A 24,875-nucleotide genomic window follows, 5' to 3' on the forward strand; every position below is an offset into this window, starting at 1 on the left:
TTGCAACAACAACAACAACAAAAAAGCCAAATTAGAAGCGTCTGACCAGAAAGAACAAAATTAAGTTTGTTTTGGCTCGTATGCAGAAGAACCCAATTAAGATACTGTAGCTAAAGAGTAAGACATCAGCACCCTTCTGCCGTACATTGTTTTGTTTTTCAATAAAAGGAAAGTTGTGAGTTCTTTGTTCTGTGACAGATGACATTCTGCTTCGCTTTCTCTATCGTTTAGGTTCATCAAAAGATGGAAACATCTCTAGAAGAGGCACCCATGGCCTTCATTTCCTACTGATGCTCTACACACCAAATAATCCCTCCCCCCGTCTCCTCTTTAGCCATGACAATGTTTGGAAAGGTAGAAGGAAATAAAAACCAGAAGACAGAGGGAAGGAAGGAGCAGCAGCACATGCCAGAGCCTCATGCCCAAACAAGACAAGAAGGGATTACTTACAGTAGACTGTTAAGATAATGGCCGTCTGGGTACGTGTATTCAGATGCATGTTCTGAGCAAGGCAAGTATAGATTCCTGTTTGGGTCCTTGAAATCCTGGTGATCACATACTTCTGACCAGAGTAGACCTGGGAGCTATTGTAGAACCAAATATAGTGGCTGGGTGGATTAGACGATGCCAGGCATGTCAGGATCACCTCTTCTTGCTCATTGGCTGAGAAGCCATGTTGGTTTACAGCAAACGGCTCCACGCTGATCACGGGTTCATCAGGCCCATCTACGGAAGAGACCATGAGGTTAGTTAGAGGCGTACCTGCTGCAGAGAAAGGGCTCGGGATGAACTTTAGAAGCCAGTATATTTAGCCATCATTATGACAGTCAGATAGGGACGCGGGTGTTGCTGTGGTCTAAACCACAGAGCCTAGGACTTGCCGATCAGAAGGTTGGCGGTTCGAAGCCCCGCAACAGGGTGAGCTCCCGTTGCTCGGTCCCTGCTCCTGCCAACCTAGCAGTTTGAAAGCACGTCAAAGTGCAAGTAGATAAATAGGTACCACTCTCGTGGGAAGGTAAACGGTGTTTTCCGTGCGCTGCTCTAGTTCACCGGAAGCGGCTTAGTCTAAGGTTACCAGATGTCCCTGTTTCCTGGGGACAGTCCCTGGATTTACAAATCAGTCCCCACACAAAATCCATTGAAGTTGAAAAGTGTCCCTGGATTCAATGAAAAAAATCTGGTAACCTTAGCTTAGTCAAGCTGGCCACATGACCCGGAAGCTGTCTGTGGACAAATGCTGGCTCCCTTGGCCTATAGAGCAAGATGAGTGTGCAACCCCAGAGTCGTCCGCGACTGGACCTAACGGTCAGGGGTACCTTTACCTTTATGATAGTCACAGCAGATCTACAGTATTTACTTGTAGCAATGTTAAACTGGTATCATTGTCAGGGCTTCCACCCAGTGCAAACAGGAGCTGAGCAGGAAAAGCAGTTTCTCTTACAGGGTGTATATTTTGAGGATATATTTGACATGACCTTTCACGCTGCCAAGTTGGCAACCCCTGTCTTGGGAGATTTAGATGTATTTAGATGTATCCCTTCTCTCTTTCCCTGATCAAAATTCCCCCCAAAATTTCCCCATTTTTCCTCACAGGCTTTTTCTTCATGGAGAAAACAGCAATTTTTAGATCATGGAACAGCAGGGATTTGGAGAGGTCCTCTTCATCTGCACTAAAAAATGTCCAAGGCAGCTAACAATAAAATTCAATACATAATAAATAAGTAGTTTCACAATACTACCCCTTCTGAGAGTCTGAGGCTGCTACCGAGTTAAAATTAGAACATTGAGAGATTTGACTCAGAGAGAAATGAGATAAAGAAAGCACAGACACGACCTTTTACCAAAACAGTTGTGGGAGATACAACATAGATATCCTGGCATTGGTAAGCTAATTCATAGATATATTGTGATACACACACACACACACACACACACACACACACAACCTTTGCCCTGATTCAATCCACAGGTTATAGAGCTGAAACTTGAGAGTGAATAAGAGAGGGAGAGAAAACAAACAAACACAGTTTACAATCCAATATTCACTCATCTGTAAACTTAGTTCTAGACCACCCTACATTAAAATTATCTTCAATATGAGTATAAATGGAATCTTCATAATTGCCATTTAATTAATGAATTAACCCATTGTCAGAGCTATGACAGCAGAGGAAACGCTTTAAATAATTCTGATGCTCTCGTTTCATGCACTTAATTGTTCAATTCTTTGTTTGCTTTCCTTTAAAAGGTAGCATTTCTATTAATTTTCTTGTTGTTGCAAGGTATCAAATGTTATTAAACCACTCTCATTCTGTTGGGATAGCTGAATCTCTTGATGAATTTGAATTGCACGGTTTTGCATTGCAGTCTCCCTTTGAAGTCCCTTTGTCCAAGACTGTCCGTTTTGAGATCGGTTACACCATTAATGGCATAATTATCACTGTCTGCATTTCATTTTCCGCTGATCTCACTGTGTACAATCCCCAACCATCTCTCTCTATAGACCAGAAACTCAAGATGACACCATAGGCTCCTCCAGGCTGCTGGTTTTTTTAATTGTGCATGTATCCTGCAACATGTCACAACAATTGTGAATTAGCAATGGATCCATTCCACTTAAGTTTGTTCTGTGATGCTTCCCCGATGCTGCCACATTATTGCTGTCCAGAGGGGCTACAGTGCAAGCAAAGCAGGGGGACAAAAATAAACCAGATATTTTGCATTATAAAAAAAAGTTACAGGGTTTCAGCAGAATGTTACAGGTTATGCACTGATTGGAAATGAAGCTGTGTGACTGCCCCAGAGCCTCTGCGGGTGCAAACCGTATTGAAAGCATGTGACCATCCCAGTAGCATCAGTAGCACAAATAATCACGAATGCACAATAAAAAGGATGTCAGGAAAGGCCCTCCATGCATCCAATGAAGTGAATGAAAGCTTATGCCATAATAAATGTGTCTTTAAGCGGCAAGATTCTGTTGATTTACTGTATTTTTCGCTCCATAAGAGGCACTTTTCCCCTCCTAAAAAGTAAGGGGAAATGTCTGTGCGTCTTATGGAGCAAATACATGGTCCCTAGAGCCGAATTGCCCAGGGGTGAAAAGCAGATCCTGCTTTTTTTTTTAAGAAAGAGAGAAGGGGGTGTTGAAACGAAGCCGCTGAGCAGCTGATTGGCAAGCGATTGGGAGGGAAATAAGGCTGCGGGTAAAGGAGGCTGCCGGGGGAGGTAAAGACAGCAAACTTGCAAGGAGAGGAGACAATACTAAAACAAGCAATGAAGAGAGAAATTGGAAGAAAAGGAGGAGCAAAAAACTGCTTCAGCTGAGGAAAAGACACTAAGCCAAATAAGATGGAAGGGGGTGTTGAAACGAAGCTGCTGAGCAACTAATCGGCAAGCGATCAGGAGGGAGATAAGGGATACTAGCAATAAAGGAGGCTGCCTGGGAGCGGGGAGGTAAAAGCACATGGAGCCTCAGGGTTTTTGCATTGGGTCACCCCAAATTCACTATCAGATCACATAGCATGTCCATGGCTACAGCCTGCAGCAAAAAAAATCACACATCCACTGTTTCATGGGCCGCAATGGCGCAAAAACATGGTTACAAAGCACAGATCCACATGGATTCTCAGGATTTTTGCATTGGGCTACCCCAAACTCACCATCAAATCACGTATCATGTCTGTGGCCACAGCATGAACCACAAAAATCATACATCCACTGTTTCATTCAGAATATTTTTTTTCTTGTTTTCCTCCTCTAAAAACTAGGTGCATCTTATGGTCAGGTGCATCTTAAAGAGCAAAAATATGGCATTTTTTAGCACCTTTCCAGCACTGAGGAAAGACATGAAGAGGAAAGACCAGAACATTTGGCTCCTTTCTCCGATTACTTACAGATAACGTCAAGGTACATCCTGTCGCTGATTTGGCTATTGACTTCATTTTGGGTGGTGCAGGTGTACCAGCCCATCTGAGTCCGGTTAGACGATGTCAGGTTCAATAGGCCCTCCACTGTTTCTGCGACGGATACTGTGCCATCCCGGTTAGTGTAGCGCTGCCATGAATATGTAACAGGAGGCGTCCCCTCCTTCACTGTGCATGTCATCACGACAGGCATGCCTTCTATGGGCGTTGAATTGTTCATCTGCAGGAAAGGCTTTGAAACAGGAACTGCAATAGAGCAAACATAGACTTGAGCTCAGCTATGCCCTTTCCCTTTCCAGGCACTATGCTCTACCTCCACTCTGCCTCTGAACACCATTTGTTTGGAAACTCAAGTGGGCAGACAGCTCTTGCACATACTTCCTGCCTACCAGCTTCCCATAGGACCTGGTTGACCACTGTGAGAACAAGAAGCTGGGTTAGATGGATCATTGGCCTGATCCATCAGATTTTCCTTATGTTCTTATGACAGCAACAGAACATAGATCAAGGATGAGCAAACTTCAGGATAAGAAGAGCAGAAGAGCCCTGCTGGATTGGACCAAAAACTTGTCTAATCCAACCTCGTCTTTCCTACAATGGCTAGCAAGATGCCTCTGCAAAGGCTGAAATCAAGAAAGAAGGGCAATAGCCACATAACATCGGTCTTGAAAGACCTACCTTGGCTCCCAGTACGCTTCCGAGCACAATTCAAAGTGTTGGTGCTGACCTTTAAAGCCCTAAACGGCCTCAGCCCAGTAGACCTGAAGGAGCGTCTCCACCCCCATCGTTCAGCCCAGACACTGAGGTCCAGCTCCGAGGGCCTTCTGGCAGTTCCCTCGCTGCAATAAGTAAAGTTAGCGGGAACCAGGCAGAGGGCCTTCTGGGTAGCGGCGCCTGCCCTGTGGAACCCCTTCCCATCAGATGTCAGAGAAATAAACAACTATCTGACATTTAGAAGACATCTGAAGGTAGCCCTGTTTAGGGAAGTTTTTAATGACTGATGTGTTAATGTATTTTTAATCTCTTGTTGAAAGGCACCCAGAGCGGCTGGGGAAACCCAGCCAGATGGGCGGGGTATAAGATGATAAGAAGAAGAAGAAGAAGAAGAAGAAGAAGAAGAAGAAGAAGAAGAAGAAGAAGAAGTTATTATTATTATAATCTCTCATGATCGTTTCCCAGCAACTGGTAATTTAAAGGCATGCTCCCTCTGATCTTGGATGGAGTCATTAGCCTTCATAGCTAGTAGACACTGATAAACTTATCATCCATGAATTGATCTAAATTATTATTATTAGTAGTAGTAGTAGTATTTATTGAATTTATACACCGCCCTATACCCTACATATAACGCATTGCAGTAAATTAACCTTGAGGTTACCATAGCATAGACAACAATAGTTAGTCTATCCCTGTCCAGATAGGGGCGTAGCTGGGCCACCAGCCGAAGGCGATGGAAGGCACTCTGGGCCACTGAGGTCACCTGAGCCTCAGGCGACAGCAAAGGATCCAGGAGGACCCTCAAGCTACAAACCTTCTCCTTCAGAGGAAGTGTAACCCCATCAAGAACAGTCGATCTCCCACCCACTTTTAAATCTATTTACATTCTTGGCTGTTGCCACATCTTGTAGAAGTAACTATACCCTGTGAAGTACTTTCACCTACTTCCATTCATTGGATTGTCCCAGGTTCTACTATTACAAGGGAGAAGGAACTTCTCTATTCCCTTTTGTCATGCACAATGACCCCTCCCTTGCTCGCCTCTTTTTTCTAAACTGAAAAGCTTTGAATATTGTAACTTAGCCTCTGGTCCTGAAGGGAGGATATAGCCACCGTAGTGACTATCCTGGGATGAGAGACTGAGAGAAGGGATCCCAATCACCCTCACGTGCATTTTCTTAGCTGAAAATTGCAATGTATTTTTCCTTCCCCTTAATTTACAGATGGTGCTGGGAAATACAAGGCTGACTGCCTTAAGATGGGAAAAGGATTAAATCATCCCCTGTCGGAAAGCAAACATAAGCCACTCCAATTGAACTGCTGGCAATGAATGGCAGCTACATACTTCTGAGAGATAATCCCCCAGCAACAAGAAGAGTATTTGACAACTTGAGTTTAACCAACCCCACCAGCAGCAAAATACAGGACCATGAAAGCCCAGCTGCATCATTCTGCATACAGAGGAGGGCCGGATGTCTGGATGACACACATGAAACCTGGGATACACGTTCCCCCAATGTGCCTCTTAGAAAGGCCTTCTGACCAGCACACCCGAGGCAGGAATGTTAGCTCTTTTTGCGGAGATCCAATTACTTGGCTGCAACCGTTTTTTATCTCTGGACAAATTTCAAGAGGCCAGAGTGTGCTGGCTGACATTCCTAAGGTGCTTTCAGTAGACAGGATCCTTGACAGCTCTGATCAAGATGAGCCAGGCTGCTGTTTGCGCAGGAACCCCCCAAGCACATCTGTATATTGTTTTCAATTTTGCCCATTGACCTGAGTCCAGCTGTTGCATTCTGCCAGACTGTCCTGGCTCCAGGATGGGGAGGGGGGAAACCTTTGCAAAGGTCCTCAGTGGGGCCCACTTAACCTGGAAAAGGTGGAGACCCAAACCAAAATTTTCCGCACAATCTCTCTGACCTTGGGTTCTCCATGGAAGCATCCATGGAAGCATTCACTTCTGCTACAAAATATTTTGCAGCAGAACAAATTCATTCTGGATTTTCATGCCGATTTTAAAATGCAAGTCAACACAGAAACAAGATGGACAGGTCTTATACACATGGGCACATTCGAAAGCGACACAAATTCAAAACAGATTGGGCCATTCGTTCTTTCTGAAACCCTTTCCTTTCCCCCTGTTTTCCACATTCCTCTCCTTGGCTCCTTTCCCCCTTGTAGGTTCCCAAACACATTTCAAGATAAACACACATGGAACCCTGAGGGGGGATTTTGGGGGTACACAATTTGGTGTTGAGAAGTGACAAGTGATCGAAGAGTTAAAACATCCCTCCCCACTGCTGTTTCTCTGCTCTAAATCTCGCCTTCCCTAAAGATGACATTAATGAGGCCTCAGCCAACATGATCATTGGCCAAGGAGTTGTATAGTTCAGCAGCATTTTCAGAGAAGCGCAGAGGCTCTCAAGGAACAATCCTTCCGCATTTCAGGCGCGCAAAGCTACTTACCCAGAACGATGAGCTCAATATAGAAATAAACGACTTTGATCTCATCTTCTTCGCCATACATTGCCTGGCACAGGAAGCGCCCTTCCGCTGCCGTTTTCAGGTTCTCGATCTCCAGGGTGCTGTTATCCAACGTCACATTCCCCAGAACACCAGATCCCCTCTCCACTTTGGACTCTACGCCATTGCTGATTGCGACAGCTCTGGGGATCTCCGAGCCCAGCTTGGTGAAACTCCAGAAGACAACCATGGGCGAAGTCGCATCTCCGCATGGCAGCAGCACCGAGCGATCGCGCACCCCTTTGACCACATGTTCCTCATACTTGGTTTCTTTTAAAGGGAGCAGCTGACCTAGAGGAAACAAGCAGCTTAAGTTTTCCAGGAATCCCTTTGCAACTAATATCAGCAGGTTTCACAATGGACACAACTCAAGGGGCGCCAGTACTTATTCCACAAGCATATGGATTTATGCTAGTGCAATAGAATGTTTTCCCTCCTGCAAATCTGTAACTTCCCCCAATCTGCCCCGGGAGGTTCAGAGAACCCCATTACAGATTTAGGGGGCACACAGGGGGAGAAGGTGGGATAAGTTATGTCACTTAGGCATAAATCCTTGTGCTGGTGGAAGGAGCTGCTTAGTGCTACATTGGACAACACCTATATTTTCTATGTCTTGCTCATTCATTTAGTTGAGGATATTAGGAAATGGCGTTGTAACACAATGGATTATTTTACCATACAGAACCATATAGCCCAGAGGACTTTCCCAATAGGGAGGAAGAAGTCAGTTCACATCTAAATGTGAATATACCTAATTCAGACTTCCCAAAACAATCATCTCTCTTTTTCAATCTGCACTTTTCTGAATTTTGCAATGCAGTTCCGCAGCCAAATAATGCATACAAAAACATGCAATTTAGGCAAAAGTGTGCATTAAGATGTATACATTAGCGAGGATAACATACAAGAGTGTGTTTTATTCGGATGTACTGCTTTCCCCCAAAAAATGTATACTTTGGGCAAAATGATATATAGTGGTACCTAGGGTTAAGAACTTAATTCGTTCCGGAGGTCCGTTCTTAACCTGAAACTGTTCTTAACCTGAATCACCACTTTAGCTAATGGGGCTTCCTGCTGCTGCCACCCTGCCAGAGCATGATTTCTGTTCTTATCTTGAAGCAAATTTCTTAACCTGAAGCACTATTTCTGGGTTAGTGGAATCTGTAATCTGAAGAGTCTGTTACCTGAAGCATCTGTAACCCAAGGTACCACTGTACAAAAATATAAATATTAGGAGGAATGTGAATTAAAATGCTAACTACTTTTTCGCGAGGAGTTCTTTTTTTTATTATTTAAGCCTCCAAACTGGTGAAGAAATGAGGAGAACTGAATTTAAGATTGAAAAAAATGGAAAGAAAAATGGAAAGAAACCAAAATTAACAGATTTGTCCACCCTAAATTCCAGTTACTTTAGCCCTTTAATGGAAGATAATGAAGAAGAAGAGTTTGGATTTGATATCCCGCCTTTCACTCCCCTTCAGGAGTCTCAAAGCGGCTAACAATCTCCTTTCCCTTCCTCCCCCACAACAAACACTCTGTGAGGTGAGTGGGGCTGAGAGACTTCAAAGAAGTGTGACTGGCCCAAGGTCACCCAGCAGCTGCATGTGGAGGAGTGGAGACACGAACCCGGTTCCCCAGGTTACGAGACTACCACTCTTAACCACTACACCACACTGGCTCTGCAATCTTCTGCACACAAAGCACTGAGCTCCCAGTTTATATCCTGCTCCTTCTCAAAAACTGTGGGCAGCTTATACAAATGCACCCTGCAATATTTCATAATTGGGAAATGCCAGTGACACTTCTATTTTCATACTAACAATGATTCCCTGAATACTCTCCATCCACCTATTAAATATTGGGCTGCCAGATACCCATCTGCTCTGCCATTTCCCAGTTCGCTGCATTGATTGGATATCAATATAGATATATAACTGCACTACAATCTGCTGTCACCAGTTCAAAATTAGCCTCATAACATATAAAATAGCAAGCTATGCTTCTTATGATGTTCCAGAACATCAGCCACGTATCTCAGGCAAAAACCTTCATTGGACCCTGTTAACTTGAAATAGGAGGGGTAGTTTTGTTGCCAAGGCTGGCATCAGAGCCCGGCATCCAAGAAGGACTCACTGCTAATGTTTGCTTTGAGGAGCTCTTAATAATTTTATTTAATGACCTGGCACTCGCAGCAGTACCAGCTGGCTGGATTTAGTCAATCTTTCATAAAGTTCTTACAAATAACTGGAACCTCTGTGTCCAAAAGCTATATATGGTGTCAAAGTGATCTGAATGTGTGGCCTGTCAGGACTGAGGTGACCACATTCTGAACAGCTGAACTCTCCAAATCATATTTAAAGAGCGTCTCAGCCACAGTACATTAAAGTAGTCCAGCCTAGGTGGCGTATAATATACAACTGGATAGCTATCTATACTTGGTCATGGACCACGGCACTGACAACTATTGCTTAGGAATGAACGAATCTGTCATCTAGGTTCTCTCAGTTTCTCATTTTCCTGTATTAAATTCAGTTCTCCACATTTCTACTGCAATTTATGGTTCATTTCTTCTTTTTCTTTAATCATCATGAAAATTTGCTAGCCTTTTAGTGTGAGTTCCTCCTAATAAACGTGTTTTTGTAGGCAATTTTGACAAATATTCACATTTTTTGCAGTGCAATTTCCCTTAATGTCATGTAGTTTTGTATGCTATTTTTTCTAATCACGTTTTTTTCTACACATTACCTGGCTGGAGAACTGCATGGCATACTTTGGAGAAGTGTGAATTTCCAAGGATGGCTGAGGTTTGGCTTGCATGTTGATTCAGAAAGTATGAATTAGGTAAGCTCACCTTTAAATATGAAGTGAATAAATTTCTCCCCCACTCCACCAATCTCCCCATCCAGAATGTAGATCAGGGTTCCCCAAACTTTGGTCTTCAGTTGCTTTTGGACTATAATTTCCATAATCCCTGACCACTAGTCCTGCTACCTAGGGATGATGGGAGTTGTAGTCCAAAAACAGCGGGCGAGTCAAGTTTGGGAAACCCTGGTATAGACACATATAGGTTTTTCTACTGTAGCTGGCCTGGCAAACTTTCTATACAGCTTAGGCCCAGGCTATCTGAAGGAACATATTCTCCAATATGAACCTGCCCATATTTTGAAGGCCCTTTTCTTGGTACCGTCACCCTCAAGGCATGCTTGATGGGGACATGGGAGAGGGCCTTCTCAGTGGCTGCTCCCAGACTTTGGGACTCCCTCCCTAGAGAGGCGAGACTGGCTCCCTCCTTGTTGCCCATCCACTGGCAGGTGAATGTTTTATTCTGAGAGGCCTTGGGGATCTGGTTTTTTGTTGTTGTTGTTTTTTGTTTTTAAAGAAAAGGGCTTTTAATAGTGCTGCACTGTGTTGCTAGCTGCATTTTCATTGATTTTTAAATATTGGTTTAATTCTATTTGAGCTTACTTTTTAACTATTATATTTCACTTTAAAAATATATATCCTTGTTTTAATTTGTGTAAATTGCCTTGAGTCCCAGCCTGGGGCAAAGCTAGGAGAAGAAGAAGAAGAAGAAGAAGAAGAAGAAGAAGAAGAAGAAGAAGAAGGAGAAGAAGGAGGAGAAGGAGAAGGAGAAGGAGAAGGAGAAGGAGAAGGAGAAGGAGAAGGAGAAGGAGAAGGAGAAGTTGTTACTCAGTGCTTCTTCTTTTTTTAAGAAAAAAAGATGTTGGTACTCACCATGAAGTTGTTACAGTAAGTACCCACAATTTTAACATTTGGGGGTGGGCGGTGGAAGTACTGCGTACTCTTCAGTACGTCCAGATAAAAAGCACTGATGTTACTCACCATAAGCCACTGTTGGGAGGATGTAGATTATTTTCAGCAGGCTCCTAATTTGTAGGTTCCTTGTCAATCCATAATCCATTGCTCCATGTCACTACGTGAGGAAGGAACCAGAAGCCAGAGACCCTCCTAGCTCCTTTCGAACTGGCACATCTCTCTAGCCTTCAAGCAAGTGCTCACCACTCTGTCCCCAATTTTTTCAACTTCCTGCTTACTCCGCAGACCTTGTTAACCTCCGTGACATAGAAAGCCAGTCTCTCTGGGTCCTCTTTCAGCCTCTCGTCCATCAAAATGCAGCCCTCATCAGTCTCAGGTTACTCCGAATCTCCCCTGATTAATCTTCAATTATTCATTTCTTCTCCTTAATCTCATTTCCTTGATCTATTATGCAGGAGCTTCTTCATATATGATGAGTCAACTTTCTTTGGTTTTAGCATCTTGGCCTCTAGCATGAGATAAAGATCGAGAATATTCGGTTCTCCCTAGGAAAATCTAAGTCATGAGCTTCAAATCTAAAACCATAACCAGGAGTCAAATCTATTTCGTGTTTTCCAAAAGCAGAGAAAGCAGGTCTTTCATTTATTGATTTAATGCATACATATCTTTCCTCCAAGGCACTCAAGGTAGTGTTGTCTACTTTATCCAGTTTTATCCTCTCAGCAACTCTGTGAGGTAGGTTATGCTGACAGATAGCAACTGGCCCAAGATCACCCAGTGAGCTTCAGGTCCTAGTCTGACACTCTAACCCAAGGGTAGCCAACCTGGTGTCCTCCAGATGTTGCTGGTCTACAACTCCCATCATCCCTGACTATTGACCATGCTAGCTGGGGGTGTTGGGAGCTGAAGTCCAACCTCTGCTTTAACTACTATGCCACACCAATTCTCTTTTCGTCTGAGGTAACCCTGAAGTCACACTTAAGGATATTGCATTCAGTAAGGCTTACAGCAGCGAAGGCATTCATAAATTGGAGCTTCGAGGATATGCTTGACTCTCTCACCTATTGAAAGCAGTAGGGCTTGAAGGTTTTTCGCACTTGCCTGTTTATGTCTTAAGTTTACAACCGTAAGAAAACAGACAAGGTCAGTCTGTTGGACTGTGCAGTTCAGTATTGTCTATATTGTCAGGGGGGAAACAATGCTGTCCAGGGTTGTAAAGACTGTGGAGAGAATAACTGGGTGCACTCTTCCCACCTTGGATCAAATCGATGCTTCCAGGTGCCATAAGAAAGCTGCAGAGATAGTGCAGGATAGTGCGCACCCCGGAAATGATCTCTTTCAGCTTCTGCCTTCTGGAAGAAGGTACAGGGTTATAAAGACTAGGACTAGCTGCCTGAGAAACAGTTTCTATCCAAATGCGATTTTGGTTTTAAATGCAGTGTAAGGAGTCTCTGTGGGAGTATATTGTATTTAAAAATGGGGTGTCAGAGTTTTTAGGGGGGCTAACCAGGTTGGGGTAGCTGGGATAGCAGGCTTGTTGGTTTTTGAATGTCTTATGTAGATTTTTTTTCAATTTCGCTGTTCTGTATGGGACAATGACAATAAAGATTATCGTATTGTATCGTATTAACCAACAATGTCTCTCCAGGGTTTCAGACAGGGGCACATTTCCAGCTCTGCCTGTTGATACCAGTGGGTGAACTTGGGACTTTATGCATGCAAAGAAGATGTTCTTCCACTGAGCTGCAGCTCTTCCTGTAAACTATAATGCAACCTGGATACTGGAGCTGTGTCTGAGTGGCCAATGCCCTGTTAACTCTCCCTATATCTTATAAAGCAGAAATGAAACCTTTACCCAGAACAAAAACCCCAGGAGATAAATGTATATATGGTGCACAAATCTGTATTTTGTATGGCTAGAATGTAGAGTCGTATCTGTTGCTCCACTCAATTTTGCCTCACCACTGGCATGTGGCCCCCAGAAGGTTACCCATGCAGGAATGTGGCCCTCAGGTGAAAAAAAAGGCTTCCCACTCCTGTTTTATTATGAATAGCAGAGGTCCATTGGAGAGATTTATTACCATTCAGCTACTGAAATAAGATTCCGTGCTCTTAATGGAGTGTTGAAAGACACCTTGGGCATTTCGCTCACGTGGGAGCCAGGTTAGGTATCAGTGCGTTACTTATTCATTACAGGGATGGTCAGTGGTTTTAATTTTCATCCAGGCTTTTACAGGGCGGGGGAGGGAAGGTCAAACTTCCCCCACTGAGCACTGCTCAAGATCAAAGCATAAGTCAAGCACAAACACCATCTGGGTCAGCCGAGGTCTTTGTTCACAACAGAGCAGCGAGCAGCCTTTGGACCCTGGAAGGTTACATAGCAGCATTCGCCTTGAGATGTTGGCCATTGCACAAGTGACCCAGTGTTAGATTAGTACCACATATTAGAAACACTACCCATTTCTTATGGAGACAACAGGCCAAGACCTGTAGAGGTGGGTGTTGAAAGAGCAGTGGAGCGGATGGCACCCACATCACTCTGGCCATGGGATCTGGTCCAGAGATATTTGCATATACAATTCCAACCATTTGGCTGGCAGCCAATGGGGATGGCAGTACCTGTCACTTTCGGTTCTTTTGGCTTCTCGGTTTCTTAAATTCAGTTGTCTACATTTCTGCAGCAATTTGATTTAAAAAAAAAATCATGAAAATTCATCAGCACGTTAGTGCCCAGATTTATGCTAATAAACACATTTTTGTATGCAGTTTTGACTTACGTATGTATGCATGCAATTTCTCCTAATATAATGGAAATTTGTATGTTATGTTCACTAATATATTCATTTCTATGCACACCTTTCCCTAATACGTGTATTTTCGTAAACATTGTTTGTTTGGTGAACTGCACTGCAAAATTCAGATAAGTGTGAATTTCACAGGATGGCTGGATTTCGGTTCACATGTTGCCTTGGAAAATGCGAATTTGATAGATTTGCCTTTCAGTTCAAACTGCGATGACTTTCTCCCCCATTCCTAACTTCAGGTAAGAGATGGGAAGGGAATATGTACACCTTGGATGAGAGAGAGAGGTGGTTTGGTTTTTCTTCTCTCTTGCTTCACGATTGGCTGGTATTCCTAACATATCTCCAGTGTGATTGTTTTGTGATTTTCCCATTTTACATTTGCTGTACTCATGCTGTACTCGTGTTCTGTATGAGGAAGTGGTGTTTTTATCTACTAATGTTTTCTTGTTGTGAGCTGCTATGAGCTCAATCTGGTTGTTGGGGAAAAGGCGTACAGAAACATTAAATAAAACTGAATGCTTGCTCACCCATGGCTTGGCTTAATGTTGCATGCAAACTGGACCAATACTTTTAGGCCTAGCCTGTTTAGTGTGTTTAATTACTACAAGATTATGCACTGCTAGACAGAGGCAGGAGTGTTGCGATGGAAATTTCCAGTATTTGCCTTTCTGAGACTGGAGGGTGAGGACTATTTATCTTGGAGAACCGCTAAGAGTCCCAGTCACTCAGACCTAATTTAAACTTGTCTGGCTGTGAGTTTGGGGTGACTTAACCTGTTTGGATTCAATAAAGCTGCCTGTCCTCCCACGGTTATCTGCCTCCTTTCCTTCATGCCTATATATTTTCCACATGTCCTTTCCAAAGAGTTTTCACTCTCCTCCCTTCACACCAAAAGAGAGTCCTCCTGACAGCTCTCCCTCCCTTTTAAGCATCGTGCAGGAAGTTTTGTCACCTTTCCAGGAAAATATATATATATCTTGGGATTTCAGTCAGGAGGACATGATGAAATGGTTTAAAACAAAAAAACAGGCTTCGTCATACAGAAGAGAACATCTCCAACACCCTTGAGAAAGCATCACATTTCCCAACAATCTGTTCCAACTGCCATAACAAAATTGACATGTTCGGTCCTAGAAGGGCATTTCAGATGAAAAGGAGACAAAATAACCTTGTGGCCTTTCCTCTCACCCACCGCCCTCCCCTCCCCAGATGGCTCATGAAAAGACAGCTAGCTTGTGGCAAGTACATGACATAAGATTATCTCATAGGGCATTTCCTGTCATTTCAGCTGCATTGAAACACACACGTCATATCCCGTTTTTCAGCTCACAGATTTCTTGGATACATCAAAGTCAGGCGCTGGCGGACTTTGTGAAGCTGGTCCAAGGCCAGATTCATTGCCATACATTTAAAGCACTGTGATACCACTTTAAACAGACATGGCTTCCCTCAAATAATTCTGGGAGCTGTAGTTTGCTAAGGGTGCCGAGCATTTGTTAGAAGACCCCTATTAATCCCCTCACAGAGCTAAAATTCCCAGAGTAGTTTAACAGCTAACCCTTCTTCACAGGGAACTCAGGAAATCAAAGCTCTGTGAGGCAAACAGGGGTCACCTACAACTTTCGGCACCCTTAACAGGTCACAGCTCCCAAAATTTGGCAGCAGGAAGCCATGACTGTTTAAAGTGGTATGATAGCACTGTAAACATATGAGGTGAATGTGTCCCAAGACAATTCGCTGCTTGGATCAGAACAGCAAATGGTGCCCCTCTCCACACAAGTCAAAGTCCTCTAAAGTTTTGCTGAGGATACCTGGGAGGAAACATAACGTAAGAATGCGTCGTTTTCTCTTCCTGCCTATTCACCCCATGCAGCACTGTTTCCATTCCCCTGCAGTTCACCCCTTGTTAAAAGTAGCGAGAGATATTAGGAGACCCCTATTCCCCTCACACAGCTACAATTCTCAGGGGCCCTTGTGAAGGCAAATTTGCTGTCAAACCACTCTGAAAGTTATAGCTCCATTAGGGGAATAGGAGTCTCCTAACAACTCTCGGCACCCTTAACAAACTACAGGCCTCAGAAATCTTTGTGGGAAGACATTTAAAGTGATATGAAAAGGCTTTAAATGTACAGTGCAGACGGGGCCTAAGACCCTGAGAATTATCCCCAAGCCTCCCTTGTCCTCTAAAAGGGCTATAACTCTGCTTCACAAGCACACTTGAATTACTTCTCGGGTTTGTTTCCTCTTGAGGGCATAAAATAGATTTCTTTTCAGAGCTGGGGTGTGTGTTTTTTTCCTCACACACACTTAAAAGTGGGATGCTGCAGAGAACTTGGCGAAAAATAGAATCCCTCCAAAAAGCAGCCCAGATTCTAAATGGGGGGAGAGAAGAGAGAGCCCAAAAGGATTGCCTTCCCTAAGCAACGTGCACATTGCTATTTACCACGAGCGGCAACAAATGCCAGCGTCTCCACAAGGCCTCTTTTTCCAGCAAGGAGGCACGTCACTCCCCAAGGGACAGATACGATTACGAAGCATGGTACAGACCACACACAGCGAGTACAGAAAAACACACGTTGAATTATCAGCTTTCCTTGGGTTACTCGCCCAGCCCAGGCTGATTCTTTCGCCGAGGCTGTCCCCTGTCAGAATTTTCTGAGTTTGGGGTGGGGGGTGGGGGTGGGGAACAGGGACTCCTGACTCAATAAAGATGAGAATAAAGGCACAAAGGGACTGCTTGGAGATGGGGGGTGCTGTAAATACGGGACGTTGCTGTTGTTTGTTTTCTCGACGGCGACAGAAACCGCAGAGCGCACTTTTAAAGCTGCCTTGGCTCTCAGCTCCACTGTTCCTGCCAAAGCCAGGAATCTCATTAGGTCTCCCCTCCAATACTATAGTTTGGCACTAAACATGTTGCCCAGAGGCAAGTAGTAAGTGTCTTCAATCTGGTCGCATGTAGTTTGAGACAGACCTTGCCTCCCGTATGTTCAGACAGGAGATTCTTGACTTCATTAACTGATCAGCTCATTGATGACCATTTTTTCTCAGCCCTCCTCCACAGAGCATATACAGAACTGAACAACTGTTTGATTTGCTTCAAGATAGTGCCATGAGAAAATTAGGGGTTGACTTTTACAGCCCAGCTCCCCCAAGGGACTCCCCAAATATCCCGTAAGTCCATGATCGGTCAAAGAAGAATAGGTGGAGGTTAGAACCAGCCAAAGCAAGGCAGATATTTATTTTTCTGTTGCAACAGAGTCTCCCTACCTTGCAAGGGGGTGATGACCCAGAACAAAAGCGTGCAACAACTTTTAAAGGCAAGAAATTGCCCGACCCCTTAGCCAAGGACCACCTACAAGCCATACCAGCGTCACAGAAAGAGGCGGTCTACAACGGAAATTTGAGAGTGTGGCTTGTCACCTGTCTGTCAAGATACCTGATCATGCTTGATGATTGCCTTATCCTGGCCAGTCTGGGCCATTCTTTTGAAATGGTAAATATCTTAGTTCTGGGATTCATTGTCCTAGACCTCCTTTATTCATGTGAGAAGTTTATCTATTTACAGGGTTGGAAGGATTTTGCAGACGAAAAGAACTATTGGGAAAGGTTTTTCCAAGATGCTTCCTTCTGCTGGATGCACCTTAAAATTTGTGTAAACAATAGGAGTGATGGTTTGCTCTGCTGAAGCAGCCGATGAGGTTTCCTTTGTAGATGAAGCCGGAAATGACTATGATTTTCAGTAGTGCAGGATGCATTGAGCTGCTTTATCAGCAAACAGCATGTTCTTTTCTCTAACACTCACCAGGGTCAGGGGCTGGTGAACAATTTCAATTTACTAACTTCTCCTAGTGTTGTGCTTTCCCCTCTACCTTGACTCACCATTACAGCCAAACCAGATTTCAGCCTAATGCTGGCCTTCCTCTCCATCTGGCTGCATGTTATGACTATTTTGAACAGGGATGGAGGACCTGTTACAGTTTGAGAGCCACGTTCCCTTTTGGACAACTTTCCAGTTCAAGAACCCATCGCAGGCAGGCAAAAGCATTCAAAGAAAGCGCAAAGCAGAGGTGGTGAGGAAGATGTCTCAGGAGGTTCTAGCTTGGGAAGAGTCCCAGAGGCCAGATATAGAGACTTCACTCGGCCCCCAGGCCTGAGCTTCCCCACCCCTGATTTAGAAGCTTCAGCTGGTACTAAACATAGCCTCTTGCCTCTCATTGTTGGTTGGGTTAATATGGTGGGTTGTCGACCAACATAAATACAACAGTTGTGGTTTGGCAGACGAACCAGTCTTGTGCATGAATCATAGAGTTGGAAGGAGTCTTGTAGGCAGTACAGCTCCCTTCTTGATGCAGGAACTCCCTAGCTAGAGCCTCTGCCTGAAGACCCTCAGTGAGGGAGAGGCCACCCGCCCCCTCTGGGTGATTGGTTGGTTCCAGTGTCAAACCTCTGCTACGTTTTCTCCTGACGTTCTGCTGAAACCAACCCTCCAGCCCATTGTATCTCATCAACTTGGAACAGACACATTTGCAGAGGATAAGGCTATTGGGGCCAATAACCACAACGGCTACCTGTCCTCCCTTCCTCTGAATTACAGTCGCTGGGAATTGAGAATGGGAGGGCGCTGTTGAACTCTAGTCCTGCTTGCAAGCTTCCCATAGGCATCTGGTTGGCTACTGTAAGAACAGAATGCTGGATTAGATGGGGATCTGGACTGAACCAGCAGGACTCTTCCTGTTTTCTTGTGGTAGTTCTGCTCTCCAGGGCAGCCTTACCAGAGGGATTTGGCTGGTCCACTGTTGGAAGTGGAATACTGGACTAGACAAGCCTTTGATATCTGATCTAGGAAGGCTGTTCTTGGGTCCTAATGCCTTAGACCCATTTGTTTGTTTCTCCATTCACACCCACGGTGCCAGATGCACTTTTGCAAGTTATTATCCCAAAGGAACTTTGCACATGATCAGAGAAGCTTATCGTAGTGCGCAGGGATTTTTGAAAACAAGAACTAGTGGGAGCCTTAACATTGCTGACCTTCCAGAGAGAAACCCTGGGGCTGTTGGTCCTTTCTCACTCCCGACTGACAATTGACCACTGGGTCATAGTGCTCAACAGTCCATGTACACAGCCTTTTTCTGCAGGAAATTGTTTGAAGTCTGTCTGCCAAAGAGAATGTTGCGATATTTCTTTTAAAAAACAAAATAAATGCCTTCGATCACACAATCATCAGGGTGTTGTCTTACACAGTTCACTTCTTCATTCCATTAATGGGCACGGAGAAAAACAGTGAAGCGATTTCTTCTTGTTTAAAAGAAGCTATTTTTGGCGGAAACCAGTTTGCTATCAAGTTCAGCATAAATGTCATCCTGAGTAAGAAAATATTCAAGTGATATATTCTATTCTTCCTGGAATGAACATTTCGTTCCCGAAACACAAAAGCAAACCAGGCAGATACATAAAGTATACAGATGGGGTGAGCCAAAGGCAGGTGGGCATCTGATGGAAGATCTCTGGGTGATGTGCAGCAGCTCGGATGACAAGAGTGTCTAACACCTAGTGGTTCAGCAATTGCAATCATAGCCCCACATTTTTCACTTGAATTCAGCTGCTGGAAGGAGAAAAAATTAGTCAGCAGCGGACTTTGGGAGCTCAGTTCAGCTCTTCAATAGAAAATGAATTCCTAGGGCACTTCCGTACATTCTCTTTATTCAGCATTCATTCCGATTTGTTTGTGGGGAGGTCAGATGATGTGTGAAAGCAAGTGTATAACTACAATGGAACTCGTGGGTGCACAACAAAGCTGAATGGATGGATGAAATGGAATGGATGAAAGAGGAGCGGACAATTTCTTTTTTTAAATTTTTATTTATTCATTTGGTTTTTCAAATTAAGATTTTACAGAGATATATCAAACACAAACCATAAAAACAAGACTCCAAGGAATCTCCTGGACTTCCATCCTCCCCTTTGTGGGTCCTATTATTAATCATTTCATGCCACATCTTTTATAATACTCCAAATCCTTTACCTCTTCCATTATGTCCAGAATTCAACCTTAAACTACAAGTGATATTCCAATCCTAATAACGATTTTGACTGTTTACAATGGTCTTTAAGATAAGTTATAAATTTCCCCAATTCCTTATTAAAAGTTTGGTCTTCCTGATTTCTGACTCTTCCGGTCATTTTAGCCATTTCAGCATAGTCCATCAACTCGATCTGCCATTCTTCTCTGATAGGAACTTTATCTTCTTTCCATCTCTGGGCCAGTAACATCCGTGCAGCTGTGGTTGCATACAAATGTTGTCTTAAACATCTTTTTTCATTTCATTATAAATCATTTCCCAATAATTTTTGATTACTCCCTTTTCACAAAACATCTGATCTTTGGGGGAAATGGTTTTATTGCTCAAGACCTCCCAACGGAAGCAGATTTAGGGGAGTACGACTAGTTCGCCTGTGCGGGGTGCCAAGGTGAGAGGGCACTGCAGGAGGTGCCGCAATAATGTCAGACAATGGAATGCGAGAGGTGGGGGGCCACTAAATTTTGGCATCACACGAGGCGCCACTGAAACTTCAAAGCCTGAAGCCTGCTGCTGCTGTAAACTATGCGTCCTGAATTTGCTGGTATGTGATCAAATTCCTTTTAAAAATAGCAACAGACTGGGGGCACCCCTAGGTTCTGTATGTGCTCAGATGCATCCTGTTCTTTCATTCTATGTATATGGTAGATCTTGGGGTTATCGTGAAAAGAAAGTCGATCCGACAGGCCTGAAGTCTGCCCCCACCTCACTCTAAAGAATAACACCCAAACTGGGAACTTCATAGAAGCATCACTGATGACTTGGAGGTCACTTACATATCCCAAAGAAAGAGAAAATGCAGCAGCAGCAGCATCAAAAAAAAGTTTGCCTAAACTAATATGCTATAATTTAAACAGAAATACAATGCATCCTCACCACAATGAGAAACACATATTCCCTGCATGCCAGCTTATTCTGCTGTCCATACGTTAACCAGGTCCTATAAGACTGCGCAGCTCCAGTTTAATTTTGTTGCTGCCCAGTGTCTATGTTTGAGACTGCAGCTTTCAGCTGATAGTCTCCTTATTTTCCATGTACTTTTGCAAGTGTGCCATGTTGCTTTTGATACTGCGACGCTGCTCAGGGTGTTCTATGAGCAGAAGAGGGCTGCAAACGATCTTACTTATTTCAGCCGTACTCGCCTCTTTTGCCTGCTTGCCTTTAGCGCTGCAATCCAACCCTGCTGATGTCTCATTTTAGGGGTGGGGGCAGGACTTGGCTGGCTCAGGGGCCCTTGGTGCTCGTGTATCCCTCACGTCACTTCGCCTGCTTTGATGTGGTTCCCTCGGACAGCTGGGCGAAAGTGTGAAGACGGACCTGGACGCTGCCTTGTGAAAATAACATGTGGTTCTAGTTTAGAGTCCGAGGCTCTGACTTGGAATGGGAATGCCATCGTGGGGATCCTGCTGACATGGATTTAATAATGGTACACACAGAAAGGCGGGCCTCATGGTGTTTCTCCATAGGGAACATGCAGTCTTAGTGATGATCAGCTTATAAGGGTAATATATGTGTGTTTCTCCACCATTGGGAGGAGGGTGTTTTGCTGCAGAATGAACTTGATCATTGCCTTTGTTAGAACATGACATCTAATATCGCATATAATAAAATCAGTGGGGCCATTCCAAATCCCCAAAGTAGTAGGTATGCCTGAAGAGAAACTCTTAATGCAATCATTTGCAGGCCTTGTATGCCTCCTGTCAGGGACTGTGCTGAGGAGGGCTGTACTGGGGAAGAACAGTGGGAGCCTCCCCCTCCCCTGCTCCTGATCAGGATCCTGAATCTTCCCAGGAGCAGGAGGACAATATAGATTTGGAACAGTGGTTTGCAGAGGGGCATAGTTCAGAAGACAGAAGCTGGGAAATACTGGATGAGGAACAGCTAGGAGGAGAAGAACTGGGAGAGAGAGGGCGTTAACAGATTCATAGTCATTGGACAGCATTCCTCCACCCTCCCCAAGGTCTCAGAAAGTCTCAGAACAGAAAGTGCAGAGGGTACAAGCTCAGATTACAAGACGTAGGAGTGACGTAGATTAATGGAGGGGTGTTAGCTTTAATTGGGAGCACCATCATTTCGAGGAGTCGTGTTCTTTGTTCTTTCACTGTGATTATTAAAGATTCTAACTGGTAAGACGTTCCTTTCATTTGATCTTCTTATCTACTGCAATGGGTAGAGGAAGCCAATTCCCTGAAGCCTGACACCTCCTTCCAACAACTCCTGCAGCCAAGCTGCTGCCAAACATATTCTCTGCTTTCCTTTGGACCATATTAGTGAGGCCAGGAGGGGTGGGGTCTTCTTGTCTGGGCAGCCCAGGCCCTCCATAGAGCCCAGTCTTGCACCATAGGGAGATCACTTCGGTGCTGCTAACGCAACGTTTTGACTTCACCCCTGGAGGCGCACTCCATTGTCTCTCAAGGCAGATGGATGGCAACAACAGCAGCACTCTTTGGCAGGCCACAGTTTTCATGGGGTCTCTCAGGATGCCCTTTTTGTTGTGCATTCATGATTACTTTTGCTCATGGCAGTATTGGGACAGTCATATACAATCCACTTTTCAATACCATCTACAACTGCAAAGGTTTTGGGGTGGTCACAAAGCTTCTGTTCCAATCAGTGCTTATCCTGTAATTTCCTGCTGAAATCCTATAAACCCTTTATACCACAAACATTCCAGGCTTTGTTTGCTTGCCCTGCTTTCGTTGCACTGTGGCACAAGAGAGCCCTTCCAGATAGCAATGTGTTAAAAGAGAAGCATCACAGAAGCAACTCATAAAACAGAATGGTGTGTGGACAGTCCAATATAAATCTAGCACCAATGCACTTGTGCATTGTGTATTGTATTGCCAGTGTGGCGTAGTGGTTAAGAGCGGTAGACTCGTAATCTGGGGAACCGGGTTCGCGTCTCCGCTCCTCCACATGCAGCTGCTGGGTGACCTTGGGCTAGTCACACTTCTCTGAAGTCTCTCAGCCTCACTCACCTCACAGAGTGTTTGTTGTGGGGGAGGAAAGGAAAGGAGATTGTGAGCCGCTTTGAGACTCCTTAAAGGTAAAGGGACCCCTGACAATTAGATTCAGTCGCGGACGACTCTGGGGTTGTAGCACTCATCTCGCTTTATTGGACGAGGGAGCCGGCGTACAGCTTCCGGGTCATGTGGCCCGCATGACTAAGCTGCTTCTGGTGAACCAGAGCAGCACACGAAAACACCGTTTACCTTCCCACCAGAGCGGTACCTATTTATCTACTTGCACTTTGACGTGCTTTCAAACTGCTAGGTTGGCAGGAGCAGGGACCGAGCAACAGGAACTCACCCCGTCGCAGGGATTCGAACCGCCAACCTTCTGTTCGGCAAGCCCTAGGCTCTGTAGTTTAGACCACAGTGCCACCTGCGTCCCTTACAGACTCCTTAGAGTAGTGATAAAGCGGGATATCAAATCCAAACTCTTCTTCTTCTATCAAAGACATGTTGCACAATAAACCTGGGGGGGGGTGGAGAAACCACCAGTCTGAAGGGGCCCATCGTTAATAAAAAGCAGCTATGCCAAAATGAATCAGGAAGGCCATAGGTCTCCATGTAATAAAAACTCTCTTTTCCCTTCTTTAAATCAGACTCAAGATTGCAACAGGCTCAAGATACATAAGCCTTCTGTGTTGCTGCCTGCTGTGTGTAGCCTTTGGACTTCTGCTGGGTTTGATATTTCATCCCTCAGTCTCCGTCTAGCCCGAGACCATGCAATATAGATGACTGCCAGTAATTTAACTGCAGTGCCACTGTCTGTAAGATGCCAAGGCTGAAAATGTAGAGGTGCTGACAAGCTCATCCGTTCATTGCATCCTCCAGATATCCATGACTGTGGGAGATCACTGTATATATTATTTTTAAAAAATCTAGGTAGCCACAGTGCGATCCTATGCATGCCTGTTCAAAGGCGAGTCCCTTTGAATTCAGTGGGACTTACTCCTAGGTAAGTGTGTATAGGATTGCAATCCTAGTCGATCTGATTTTGTAGTGAGAGTCTCTGATTCCACAATAAGGCAAATTTCCATGCTTTTTTGTGCATGAGTGAGTTAACAGGAACGTTATCTCTTCTCTTGCACTGAGCATGAAACTGGACCAACAATCATATTTAGATAATCAGAAGAAAGTAAACAGTACAGCTCTCCTGGGACTATGCCACTTGAGAATGAAGATGGAGAACTGGAAAACTGAACCCTCTCTTATTATTTTTTCGGTGCCGACAGAAGAACAATATACGAGAGTTCAAGCCTAGCCTTTCTGATGTGCAAGTTTTCTACATGTAGGGAACATGAGAGTAATCAATGATGGGATTCCCCCCTCTGCATTCTCAACTGCTACAGCATTACATTCTCAAGAAAGCCAGTTCTGCCAGCAAACAGGGAATTATCTTCACATGTGGTGGGGGTGTAAATATGCACAATTTTTTTCGCAAAGGGTGTTTAACAGAAATCACTGGGTTAAAGCTGGCCGAAAGTCCAGAGGCAGCATTATTATCAATTTACAATGGGGTGGAAGGTTTGCAGGCTATGAAGGACTTGCTCACAAATTTATTGACAGCTGCACAAATTATTATAGCTAGGAAGTGGAAGGGACAAGCGGAATATGATATGGAAGAATGGTATAAAGAGGTGTGGAATATAGCTATTAATGATAAATTAACATGTGCCATTAAGGTAAGACAGGGAAGACGTAGGAGAAATGATTTTGAGGAGATATGGAGGGTGTTTGTAGAATCTATACTGTTAAAACGGAAAGGGGTCAAACCATCGGAGGAATTGTTGAAATTTTGGGAGGTTGGATAGTTACAATGGAATGGTCTTGGTGGTGGGGTGCACATTTTTATTCTTATTTATTTATGATTATTACTTTGTCAAAATAAAATTGAAAATTGAAAAAGGAAGGAAGGAAGGAAGGAAGGAAGGAAGGAAGGAAGGAAGCCGGTTCCATATGAGTCTTCTGTGTAAATCTGCCCTTTCGTGTAGCTTTGATAGTCAGCATGCCTCTGAATACCAGATTCTGGGGAGCCCAACTGGAAGA

The 24,875-nt window shown here is 44.3% G+C and overlaps 1 protein-coding gene across 1 annotated transcript in view; it reads right to left on the bottom strand.

Moving 5' to 3' along the window:
• The window catches only part of VSIG10L2 (V-set and immunoglobulin domain containing 10 like 2), a 67,050-nt gene that overhangs the window by 22,327 nt on the left and 19,848 nt on the right, over nt 1-24,875 (bottom strand). The window contains exons 3-6 of the mRNA XM_083588502.1: nt 11,007-11,448; nt 7,107-7,454; nt 3,894-4,169; nt 451-726 (exon numbers count right to left, since the gene is read on the bottom strand). Coding sequence (XP_083444628.1) covers nt 451-726; nt 3,894-4,169; nt 7,107-7,454; nt 11,007-11,085 — 979 coding nt within the window. The 5' untranslated portion in view covers nt 11,086-11,448. The remainder of the gene's footprint in view (nt 1-450; nt 727-3,893; nt 4,170-7,106; nt 7,455-11,006; nt 11,449-24,875) is intronic.

Source organism: Podarcis filfolensis, assembly GCF_964270895.1.
Source record: "Podarcis filfolensis genome assembly, chromosome: 15".
In the NCBI taxonomy this organism is placed as follows: domain Eukaryota; kingdom Metazoa; phylum Chordata; class Lepidosauria; order Squamata; family Lacertidae; genus Podarcis; species Podarcis filfolensis.